Source organism: Zonotrichia leucophrys, chromosome 3 (genome assembly GCF_028769735.1).
Source record: "Zonotrichia leucophrys gambelii isolate GWCS_2022_RI chromosome 3, RI_Zleu_2.0, whole genome shotgun sequence".
NCBI classification, from domain to species: Eukaryota; Metazoa; Chordata; class Aves; order Passeriformes; family Passerellidae; genus Zonotrichia; species Zonotrichia leucophrys.
This window is the reverse complement of record NC_088172.1, coordinates 97,396,295-97,408,648: the sequence shown is the minus strand read 5'-3', so window position 1 is coordinate 97,408,648 and position 12,354 is coordinate 97,396,295. Positions and strand designations below refer to the sequence as shown.

The following is a 12,354-nucleotide window of genomic DNA, read 5'->3' as shown; positions in this document are numbered from 1 at the left end:
ATGATAATTTTAGAAAACATGTTGTTTCACCCCACTACTATTTCTACAAACTATGCATTATGTACTTAAAGATTTTGTTATACTGACAAACAGTGAAATAAAGATTATATCTGAATACTTATGATCAGTGTAAAAACTAATATATATAATGCAAAAGCCAATATCCTGTTGCAGTCCTCTTTTTTTTTAACAACACCCTCCTTTTCTCTCAAATCAGTCTGCCCTACCTCAAATTGCCATCTGAGAAGAAGAAAAGTACTTTGAGCAATCTCCTTGGTTCAGTTCAGTGCAGTCAAGAATATCAGGGGCTTGAAATAAATAAAAAAAAAAAAAAAAAAGCCTTGGATTTGGACCTCAGGTTAAAATCTATGAAAGAAAGCCAAAGATTTCCAGAGGGTTTGGGGAGTGCATGTTATTTCCTTGTAGTTTTGTCCAACAGAATAGGAAGCACCTGGTAATGTGGAAGACAAAAGCTGCTGTCCAAAAGCCACATCGTTTTGTGTGCCAAAAACTTGTGTTGAAAAAGACTTGCATTTGTTCCTGACATATTTTGCGTTGTTAAAAAAATGTAAGGCTGGTCTCTGAAAAAAGAAGTCAATGATACAAAAGTGGAAGCACATTTCTACTGGGAAGAAAGCCATAGAAAGTTTTTCTGTGACTATTAGGCAGGAGCCTTCTGAATTCCTGGGGGAGATCCTGTGTAGGGCAATGAGGATGTGGTGGAGATGGAAGAAAGTCTGGGGGTGAAAAAGTTTAGTTTCCAGCTGTCCCTATCCACAGCAGGGGAGTTGGATTTGGTCTTCTGTAAAAGCTCCATCCAGCACAAACCATTCCATGGTTCTATGATCCTTTAGTGGCTCTCACCAGTGCAGTGCAAGTTCCTGCTAATGTTTAATACACAGTATAACCTGTGTTCACCACAAACATGAAAGCAAATGACAATTCTCTTGATGAAAGCAATCTGCTAAGAGCTATTATTTGCTATGAAATGGATTTTGGCTAGTGGATTAAACCGGTGTTATTAGGAAGCCCTATAGTAAGTGCTGCATGTGAAAAAGCTGTATTTTAGGATTGGCTTTTTGCAAATATAAAAAATGAATATTATATGTGTTATGTTAGAAAGTTATGTTGTATTAATTTTATTAAGTATTTTGTTAAGTACAGTTTTAGGTTATAACACAATGTTAAAATAAAAGCTATACTATGTATGATACTTTTTTGAAAGAGAGGACTCACACTGAGATAGCAACCACAGGACACCTAAATCTTTCAGAGAAAGAGAATTTATTGCTCCATTATCAGGCGAAATGAACTTCTTCCTGCCTCACTCAGCCCTGAAGATGCTGTCAGGATTCAGAGGAAGAAGTTGACACTGACCAGACAGAATCCTGTGTTTGAATGGAATTTATGCATCATGGATGAGGGGTATGAATATGCAACAGGCTGTTGTTTTTAAGCTTAATCCTCTGTTAATGTGGGTCCTTTTTTGGGCTTATTTTGCCCAGAAAGAGGTACCAGGATTGTCCATAACTCTTTGTTTTATTGTCTTGCATTGTCCTAATGCTAATTGTCCAAATTTTTACTGCCCTAATTCTATTACTATTTTTTAACTTTTTTTTTTGCTATTAAACTTTTAAAAATTTAAAATCAAGTTATTAGCGTTTTTCACACTCCAGAAATAGAATTTGTCAAAATTCCTTTTAAAATCTTAAGTCTGGTGGGCGAGCTCCCGCTGGCTGCCGACTGGCAATGAAGCCGACAGCCTGTGGGGCAGCTCAGAGTCCTGAGGGCAGCGCCATGAGACAGCCACATGCAGGCTCTCCACGTGACGTCACAGGGCACAGCAGGTGACATCATGGACCAGAATGAAACTGGTGCTACTAGAAAGTCCTACGGTAAGTGCTGCAGAAATACATTTTGTCAAAATTCCCTTTAAAATCTTAAGTCTGGTGGGCGAGATCTTGCAAGCTGCCAGCTGGGAGTGAAGCCCAGGGCCCATGGGGCTGTTCAGTGCTCTGAGGGCAGCGCCATGAGGCGGCCTCACACAGGCTCTCTGCGTGACATCACGGGCCGCTGCGGGTGACATCATGGGCCAGAATGAGATTGCTGTTATTAGGAAGTCCTATGTAAGTGCTACAGAAATACAATTTGTCAAAATTCCCTTTGAAAACTCAAGTCTGGCCAGCGAGCTTTTGCTGGCTGGGAACGAAGCCCAGGGTCCACAGGGCAGCTCAGGACCCTGAGGGCAGCGCCATGAGTCAGCTGTGCACAGGCTCGCCGCATGACATCGTGTGGCACAGCAGGTGACATCATGGGCCCAAATGAAATTGGTGTTATTAGTAAGTCCTATAGTAAGTGCTGCAGAAATGTAATTTGTGAAAATTCTTTTAAAAAACTTAAGTCTGGTGGGTGAGGTCCTGCTGGCTTCCGGCTGGGAAGGAAGTGTGGTGCCCACGGGGTAGCCCAGGGCCCTGATGGCAGCACCATGAGGCAGCTGCGTGCAAGCTCTCCACGTGATGGGGCACAGCAGGTGATGTCATGGACAGGAATGAAACTCATGCTACTAGGAAGTCCTCTAGTAAGGGCAGAAATACATTTTGTCAAAATTCCCTTTAAAATCTTAAGTCTGGTGGGTCAGATCTTGCCGGCTGCCTGCTGGGAGCAAAGCCCAGGGCCCATGGGGCAGCTCAGGGCCCTGAAGGCAGCGCTGTTATGTTTGCCCAATTATCCCATCATAAAAAAACCCAAACAATATTTAAGGTAGCAACAATTTTAATTAAATAGTTAAAATATATATATATAAATCAGGGATAATTTGGTTCAAATAATAGCGCATAAGCAAAAACAACCGTGGGGTACGGAGGGCAGGGTTCTTGACCCTTGCCACTTCATGTACAAGCTTGCCAAGTAAAAGTCACCCCTTATATGCCATGTGTCAATGCCATCTCCTCCTATTTTCGGTTCGTCACTTTTCTGTCTCCGCCTTCATTACCACCTTTACCACGCATGCGCCACCACTCGGTTTGGTGGTCGCACAAGTCTTTGGGGGTCGTCACTGATGAAGGCCCTGTAGTCTTCTTCGTTGTCCTTTAATTCACCTTTGGGTTGCACATGCGCACCAAGCCAGTACAATGTAAGCCAAGACTAACGTATCACTGCATCTACATATCAAAGCAATAAGTCCTTTATAATTAACATTTTCTTGGACCCAACCAGGTTCTTGGTCATTTTTAGCAACTGTATCTTCAGCTTCTTTCCTGTGGTCCTTGAGAACATCTGCTGGGAAGGGGGGGTGGGTGGAGCCCCTCCTTTCCCTCTCTTCTTTGGCATTACAACTTTTAACTATTAACTATTTTATTATTCTCAAATATTAATTACTGTATCAATATTGATTACTGTTTCAATTTTTATCAGCACGAATCATACCTATTTACCACAGCGCCATGAGGCGGCCGCGTGCAGGCTCTCCATGTGACCTCATGGAGCACTGCGGGTGACATCATGGGCTAGAATGAAATTGTTGTTATTAGGAAGTCCTATAGTAAGTGCTGCAGAAATATAATTTGTCAAAATTCTCTTAAAAAACTTAAATCTGGCAGGCAAGGTCCTGCTGGCTGCCGGCTGGGAAGGAAGCCCAGTGCACACAGAGTAGCTCAGGGCCCTGACGGAAGCACCGTGAGGCGGCTGCGCGCAAGCTCTTCAAGTGGCAGGGGGCTCAGCAGGTGACGTCACAGGCCAGAATGAAACTGGTGTTATTAGGAAGTCCTGTGGTAAGTGCTGCAGGAATATAATTTGTCAAAATTCCCTTTAAAAACTTAAGTCTGGTGGGCAAGCTCCTGCCAGATGCTGTCTGTCAAGGAAGTTGACAGCCCCTGACAGCAGCACCATGAGGTGGCCTGCAGGCAGACTCTACAGGTGACATAATGGGCCAAAATGAAACTGGTGTTATTAGGAAGCCCTATGGTAAGCGCTGCATAAATAGAATTTGTCAAAATTCCCTTTAAAATCTTAAGTCTAGCGGGTAAGTTCCTGCCGGCTGCTGGCTGGGATCGAAGTTCGTGGCCCACGGGGCAGCGCCATGAGGCGGCCCACGCACAGGCTCTCCGCGTGACGTCACGGGCCACAGCGGGTGATGTCACGGGCCAGAATGATATTGATGTTACTAGGATGTCCTATAGTAAGTGCTGCAGAAATATAATTGGTCAAAATTCCCTTTAAAATCTTAAGTCTGGCAGGCGAGCTCCTACCGGCTGCTGGCTGGGAACGAAGCCCGCGGCCCATGGGGCATCTCAGGGCCCTGATGGCTGCGCCATGAAGTGGCCGTGCGCAGACTCTCCACGTGACGTCATGGGCCGCTAGGGATGACGTCACGGTCCAGGCGGCGCCGCGGGGCTGCTCGGTCCGCCCGGGTCAGGCCTCGCTGTGGAACCTGAACCCTCTCGGGAACAAACTCTGCCGTGCTGCCGCTGCCATACGGACACCGAAGCGTCGGCCCTGTCCGCCCCTGCGTTCCGATCGCTCCGCGGCCGCGCCCTGCGGCGCTTGGGGCCCCGCGGGGTCTCCCGGGCTGGAGCGGGCTGCGGGCGGCTGAGCGGCTCCTGCTGCCGCCGTGTGACCCTCGCGTGTATTTGTGTTTTTCCCGGTGCCTGCCGAGCATTCAGATTTACTTTTGCAGTGCAGTCAGGGCTTCGGGCAGCTTCCAGGTTGAAGGAGACCAGGTTGCTCAGAGCTCCATCCAGCCTGGCCTTGAACGCTTCCAGGGATTGGGCATCCGCAGCTTCGCTGGGCAACCTGTGCCAGCGCCTCACCACCTTCACAGCTTGGAACGTTTTCGTAACATCTAATCTGAACCTATCCTCTTTCAGTTTGAAGCCATTCCCCCTTGTTCTGTCACTCCAGGCCCTTGTGAATAGTCCTTCACCATCTTTCTTGTAGGCTCCCTTCAGGTACTGGAAGGCCACAATCAGGTCACCCCAGAGCCTTCTGTTCTCCAAGCAAAACAACCCCAAATCTCTCAGTCTTTCCTCAAGGAAAGCTGCTCCATCCCTCCAATCATCTGGGTGGCTTCTTCTGGCCTCACTCCAACAGCTCCATGTCCTTCCTGTGCTAGATCCCAGGACTGCATGCAGCCCTGCAGGTGGGGTCACACCAGACAGGGGGGACGGAGGGGCAGAGTCCCTTCCCTCCCCTGCTGCCCACAGGGCTTTGGATGCAGCCCAGAACAGGGTTGCCTTCTGGGCTGCCAGAGCACATTGCCACGTCATGTCCAGCCTCTCATATACCAGCACCCCAAAGTCCTTAAATAATTTTTGTTCACGTTCTTCAGGAGTCACATTACTGTGCATTCCTCCATTACTGTTTCATTAGCTACACAGATGTAGAACAGCAAACTGCATGACCTCCTTGACCCAAGGAGGGTCAAGATCAGGATTGATGGAAGTATGATAGCCAGGAAGGAGAACTGATAAATACTAGAAGTTTGAAAGTGAAAGGATGGGTCCAATGTGATCTTACAAAGTGGACGCAGCAGTTTTCTAAATGAAATGTAAGTGGACATTAATAATATTTTGAGATGGAAGTGGTTTGAGCAAATTAACCTGATGAGGAGGAAGTGTTATGAAACTATTAAGATAAGTCAACCATATGCAAAAATAAATATATTCCGTAACAATATATACAAAGGCCTAACTAGGATTGTCAGTCTGAAGTTACGCTCCTAATTAGTGTTTAAGTGGCACCTCTATCTTAATTTTCAAATGCAAGGGCAGACCAAAGCAGCTACTCAGACCCTCTGGCCCGGCCTTGCCTTGACATTCCCAGCCTCTGGCTGCCAGGCAACAGCTCTGTGACATCGCAGCTGGTGCCAGCACCAGGCACCGAGCCCGTGGGCACAGCTCAGCTCGGGGTCAGGCCCAGCAGCTCCCGGGGCAGCTGTGCCATGCTCCGCCCGGGGCTCTCCCTGCTCCTGGGGCTCTGCGTGGCCTCGCTGCTCCCCAGCACGCCCAGAGCTCTCGGCCGTCCCGCCAGGAGCGCGGCCCGGCTGCCCGTGCCGGCCCAGGGAGCGCGGCTGCCGCGCCCTGGCACGGGCAGTGCCGGCCTGGGGCCCCTGCAGCTGCACTGCTGCACCCTGCTGGCCCTGGCCCTGCTGCTGGCCGCGCTCGGCCTCGGCTGCAGCCTGCGGAGAAAAGCCCGGAGGCAGCGGAGAGAGGTGAGGGATGGGCACCGGGCAGCTGGCAAGGTGCCAGGGCAGCTGCAGCTGGAGGGTGAGGAGCAGGGCCAGCCCCTGTGCAGAGCAAAGCCTGGGCGGGCACCAGGGCTCCTCTGCCTCTTCCCCAGCCCCGTGCCCGAGCCCAGAAGCAGAGGTTGGGCTCAGCCCCCTCCCTCTCTCCCAGGAGGAAACAAGGACAGGCTGAGCCCCCAGAACAAGGGGCTCAGAACTTTCCTGACATCCTCCCCACCCAGCCTGCAGCCTGGGGCAGCCCAGCCAGGCCCCAGGAGAGCCCGAGGGGGCCCAGCCCCTGCAGCCCCTCTGCCCCCGTCATCGTGCTCCCTTGCCCTGTGTCTCCCAGGAGAAGAGCTGGACACGCTCAGCCTGGCCAAGGACCTGCTGCCTGGCTGAGCGCTCCCCCCTCAATGAGGAGCCGATCGGCCGCCAGAAGGAGAACTCTGCCTCCATCAAGGGCTTCCTGAGGCACCTGCGGCAGCGCTGCCTGCGGGGGGACGCGCTCCAGAGGGGAAGGAACAACCACGTGTGGAAGGACTTGGACGAGGAGGCAGCGCTTTTCTCTGACTGAGAAAACAACACCTGCTAGGCAAATGGAGCGATATACTGCAGCATTACTCATACAGATTTCATTGTTATTAAAATGGTTTATTTAGAAAGACTCCCTTTATTAGCAGTGAATGAGTTCATTGTCAGAAAGTACCATAGAAATTTTATTTTCAAAAATTGTGGTTTGGCTGAAGCAGGTGATTGTCTGACAGGTTCTTTGCAGAGAATGAATGATACTGTTCACTGTTGCAAGAGCCAGTGTAATACGGTTAATATTACAAGCTACATACTGGGCTTATTCCTGGGAAAACAAAACCGAGGACTTAAAATCTTGTTCATCTAGAGGGGTCAGGATAATCTTTTGTATAATATATATCCTTTCACTTCTCATCTGCATCTTGAGCAAGAGATTAAGTGAATTCTGCAAACAGAACAACTTTGTCTTGATGTAATAAAAGCTTTAGAGTTTTGACTTTAAAAGGCCAAGCTTTGCAAATGAGAATTTGAGGCGTCAGCTAAAATAAATTTACAATATAAGTAAATCTGTAAGGCGATCTGGACTCATTTCATGGTTTTACAAAGAAGAGGAGCAACGGGCTGGAAGTGTGGAGGCACTTTGGGAACAGTGGACAGCATGGACTGGGATAATGAAGTGTCTCACACACACACAGCTGGTTCCCAGGACTGATGACAGTGACCATCAGAGAAGGTGTCATGGACATGGGATTCATGTACAGCTGCCCTTGATCCTAGGAAGGCAGCTTCAGCAAACAACAGGTTCTCTACACCACCTCTACAACAAAGTGAACAGAAATTAATAAAAACTTATCTCTAGCAGAACACAATAGTTAAATGCTCATTGAAGCAGAAGGATGTAAAATATCTGATTGTTGTGAGAATTTCCTAGCAAGTCTATTAAGAAATATATGCATTTTTAATCAATAAGGTTAGTTTTGAACAGCTGTCAGAAGTCACATGTGTAGATATATATATCAATATGTGTATATTGTATATTGTATTATATAGTGCATACTGTGTTACATATATGTGTAGTGATATGATACATAGGCACATTGCATATTAATATATGTAAATTGCATATTGCATGATATATATCTACACCAATATATAGATGTATTGCATATTGGATGATATACCTGTATATTGATAAACTGTATCTGCATATTGATAGAAATATGTGTATTGATATGATAGATGGGTATGTAGCATATTTATATATTAGTATATTTGTATGATATATACATATCATATATATATTGCATAATGTATGATCAATACCTACATTGCATGTTGATATATAGATGTATTTCATATATGTATATTGATAAACTGTATCTGCATATTGATAGAAATATGTATATTGATATATGGGTATGTAGCACGTTTTTTTTTTGTATTTTTGTATGATATATATCATACATATATTGCATATTGTATGATTCATATATGATATATATGATATATATATATTGCATAGATATAGAGGTACATTACATATTCTATGACATGTATATTGATTATATATCGATAGTATATATACGCACGTTGATATTATATATACATATATATATACATATATATATATGTATACATACATACATACATTACATATATATATACACACATATATATACAAATACACACACACACACACATATATATATGTATACATTGCCCTGAGGCTCACGGTAACAATACTGGAGGTTACCATCCACGCCCTGAGACACAGATGGCATCTGTGGGGCCGCGCTGCTTTGCCCGGAGCCGTGCCTGGCACCGATCGCGCAGCGGGACCGGAACGGGAGCGCTGTCCCGGCCCGGGACACGCCATGCCCGTCCCAGGGGGCGCCATTGGCCCTGCGGAACGCCAATCACCAGCGCCGCCACTTCCGGCCGCGGGGCGCGGCCCGGCCAATGGGCGCGGGGCGGGGGCGGGACGCCTCACGCTCACCGAGGCAACGGGCGGGCGAGCGGGCGGTCCCGGATGGCGGCGGTGCAGGGTGAGTGCGGCGCCGTGGCAGGGCTGTCCCGGCGCGCCGCTGCCGCCTTCCCCGGCTCGGCCTCTCTGCCCGCGGCGCTGCGCGGGCCGGCAGCGGGCCTGGGCCGGGCCGCGCGTCTGCCGGTGGGGCTGCCCGCGTGACGTCACTGCCCTGCGTGACGTCATGGGCTGGGCGGCGGGAGCGGCGCGGCGCCGGGAGCGGGATCGGGATGGAGGCGCGGGAGGGGATGCCTCGACCCGACCCGACCCGACCTGGCCCTCGCGCGTGTCTGTGTTCTCCCAGCGCCCGTGCAGGAGTCCGAGCGCCTTTGCAGTGCGCTCGGGGCTGTTTGGGTCAAATGGTTTCGGTTGCTGCTCTCCAGCGGTCACGCTGTTGAGTGTTCTCCCACCGTTCCTGGCGCTGCACCGATGGGGAGCAGGAAATGGGTAGCAGGGAGGGATGGAGTCAAGAGCGGTAGAAGTATGACAGTTCAGGAGGGAGAGCTGATAAATCCTAGAAGAGGCCTGGAAGGGAAAAGTTGGGTCCAGTGGGAGCTTAACAAGTGGAAGCAGCGGGTTTGTGAATGGAATGTGAAAGGAGTTGAAGAGCAGTTTGAGATGGGAGGTGTTGGAGAAAATTGAGTTGGTGTGGAGGAAGTGTTACAAACGGAAGCAAACGAGAGAGACGGGTTGTCTGCATGTTCTCTGTAGAAATAAACACATCCTTAGACCCAGCTCTGTGCAAAGGCCTAGTGAGGATTTTCAGCCTGCAGCTACACTGTTAGCAAGTCTTCAAGTGACATCTCCATCTTAATTTTTAAAAGCTATTTTATCATCATGATTGCTTTCCCTACTACCACGCTATTTCTTCCATTCCTGGGAGAGTTTAAATTCCTTACTTGCTCCTCTATCTGTTTACTGAAGTCTGTGCTGTGCGCTTGTTGCAAGAGTGATTTTCTGTAGGGTGTAGCAAAGAGGACCAATGGTGGCTGGAGCCATCTTTACTATTATTGATAAAAAGGAAGTAAATGCAGTGATGAGTACTTTAATCTTAGCTCTGAAATTTTTTCAAGTGACACTTACAATTGGATGCAATCCATAAACACTTTCTCTCTGTAGAACCTATGTATTATAGTAGCCTTTCATTTTTTGTCAGGACATATATAATTATAACATTAAGTTCATATTTAATTTTGAAAAGTAAATTTATAAGTGTATGCAGATTACTAGGTATGTTTAGTATTTGGGAAGAAATTATGGTGAATAAGTGACTTCCTCCAGAGCTGTGCTGATTCTTCCTATCAAAAAAGTAGTTATGGCAAACCAGCTGGTTTGTTCTGTGGCAGTGCTGAATCTTGGTAAACATCATTTACATTGTTTGGGCCATTTAAATGGCGTGGTATTTAATTGCTGGAGTCAGCCAGATAGCATTTCAAGAGTCAGTGGTTTAAGTCTTATACATTAAACATCTCATTTTCCTCTCTGTTCACCTTCCTGTGTTATACTGGAATATAGAGGTGGAGAGTCAGAGAATGGTTTGGATTGGAAGGGACCTTAAAATTCATCTAGTTCTTAATGTATAAACTATCTTAATATATCACAGAGGTTTTCTCCATTAGCACTACATGCTTTCACTTTCCTAAGTAATTCAGTGTGTGGAATGCCTCTGTTTTACCTTCTGAAGTAGACAAATGTTTTTGTGCCAGGATTAATATGTAGTAAACTGTGGATAAGAGCAGTAGTAAACACAGACAGTGTGTTTGGCAACTCCTGATAAATACATCATTCTATATTGTTATTTTTGTTTCATGTACTAGACAATACTGACAATATTTCCATTAGCTTTCCATAAACATTAATTTCCTTAGCATCTTAAGGGTAACCATCAAAACCAGCAGAGTTACTAAATTATTTGAGCTTGACTTAAGCACGTTGAGGTTTACTAGTAATCATGGTAGCTCTACTTACCCAGACAAACATTATTTGACTGTTTTAGGCTGGGTTTTGTTTTAGAAATAATTTGTCATTAAAAAAAAGTTAATCTATTTTTTCTTTTCCTGCTGCAAATTAGTGGGGAATTAAAAGGAGATGGGATGAAACAGTATAGAAGACTAGGAGTTCATTATAGGATCTTAAACTTGTGTTCCCTGCATAGAAAGGAAAAAGTGTGGTGGTTTCAAGGTTAGTCATGTGCCAGTTAGATGTGGTGGCTGGAGAAATTAGTTGTATTGTTGGAGAACAGGCCACCATGGAAAACAAAACTTATATTAGCAGTTCCTTCCAGTGTCTGGCAAGATCATTAGGTTCAAGTTATGTTGGAGTGAAAGGGCTGCTTTCAGCTGGCAGCATGAACTTTGATTATTTCAGGTCTCATTAATGCTGTTGCCTAGGGAAGAGGCAGAACTTGGAAACCCTGCTTTGGAGAGGTGTGTTCCCCTTGGTTCAGACTTCTCTCCCTAAAGTTCTTTGGGATTTGGTTATTTGTGTGAAATTCATCTCTTGAAGTCAGTGTCTAACATATGTATCTGATCTGGTTTTAGGATGATTTCTCTCCAGAGTTTATTTTTGAATGGAAGTGTGCTCCTTCCCAGTAGAAGATGGTGATCCCAATGTGTGACCATGGAGAAGGGGATAAGTTCAGTAGAAGTGTTACCTTCCAAATCATCTCAGGTTACAGCTGTAAAAGTGGTGGTCAAAGAGCCCGAAACAAAGCAAGCCCAAAGAGGGAAACGAGTGGGATTTGTGCTTGTCCATGCAGGTAAGGTGTGGAATCAGAACAGCTGCAATGGAAATAATGCATATTTTGGTATCAAACTAGATAGCAACAAAAATTTTTAGTGACTACTAGTGTGCTAATAAAGTGACATTAACTGTGTGTTCACATCTCAGAATGAGGAGTTTGATTGGAGGTTGCACTGGAAACTCTTAATCAAAATGTAGTTCTTTGGTTGTTCTGGACGGTGTTTTTGTTCTTCTTGACAAAGAAAACCCCTAAATGTAAATGACTATAAAATGTGGTATTTTGTACTTGTCTGCTAAGCTTGGCAAACCTACAAAATGAGGGAGATATTTCAGTCTGTTTCTTTACCTATGGAAGGATCAAATACAGTCCTTTCACTGCTGATGGTTCCTTGTCAAGCTTGTCCATGTGGACAGTCCAGCTAAGACCTTCTGAAATCTGCTTGGACTGTTTGTTGCAGATATCTTTTTACCCTTCTGACATTTCTTCTGAGTCTATTTTTCTGATCTTATTCTTATTTAAGTGAGTTACTGTTTGTTCTTTCCACATGTAATGAAGGACTCCTCTACTCAGATCTAATACAGAAATTATGTGTTATGTGTGTCTTGCTCATAAATTTTTTTTTCATAGATTCTTTATTAAATACCATGAATCATGAAGTAAACAATGCTTATATCTGGGTGTATATTTGTTTTGAGCATCTGTGTGAGTACATGAGGTGAAATAGAGCAAAGTGGCCTGGTCATGCCTAAAATATTTGAAAAGCCAACATGTTACTTGCTTTATAAAATCATTAAGGTTAAAAAACCAGCCCCAAACCTTAAACAATTTATTCTGGATTGA

General features: G+C 45.8%; 1 protein-coding gene across 4 annotated transcripts in view; it reads left to right on the top strand.

Annotated features, from left to right (window-relative positions):
- Positions 1–8,716: 8,716 nt before the first annotated feature.
- TASP1 (taspase 1) overlaps positions 8,717–12,354 on the top strand; it is a 78,760-nt gene continuing 75,122 nt past the window's right edge. For 2 of the 4 annotated variants that reach the window (XM_064709444.1, XM_064709443.1), the window contains exons 1-2: positions 8,737–8,793; positions 11,312–11,529. In XM_064709444.1, the coding sequence (XP_064565514.1) occupies positions 11,391–11,529 (139 nt within the window). In that variant the 5' untranslated portion in view covers positions 8,737–8,793; positions 11,312–11,390. Of the gene's footprint in view, positions 8,794–10,796; positions 11,198–11,311; positions 11,530–12,354 lie in introns of those variants that run through there. The other 2 variants (XM_064709441.1, XM_064709442.1) reach the window with 2 other exon arrangements.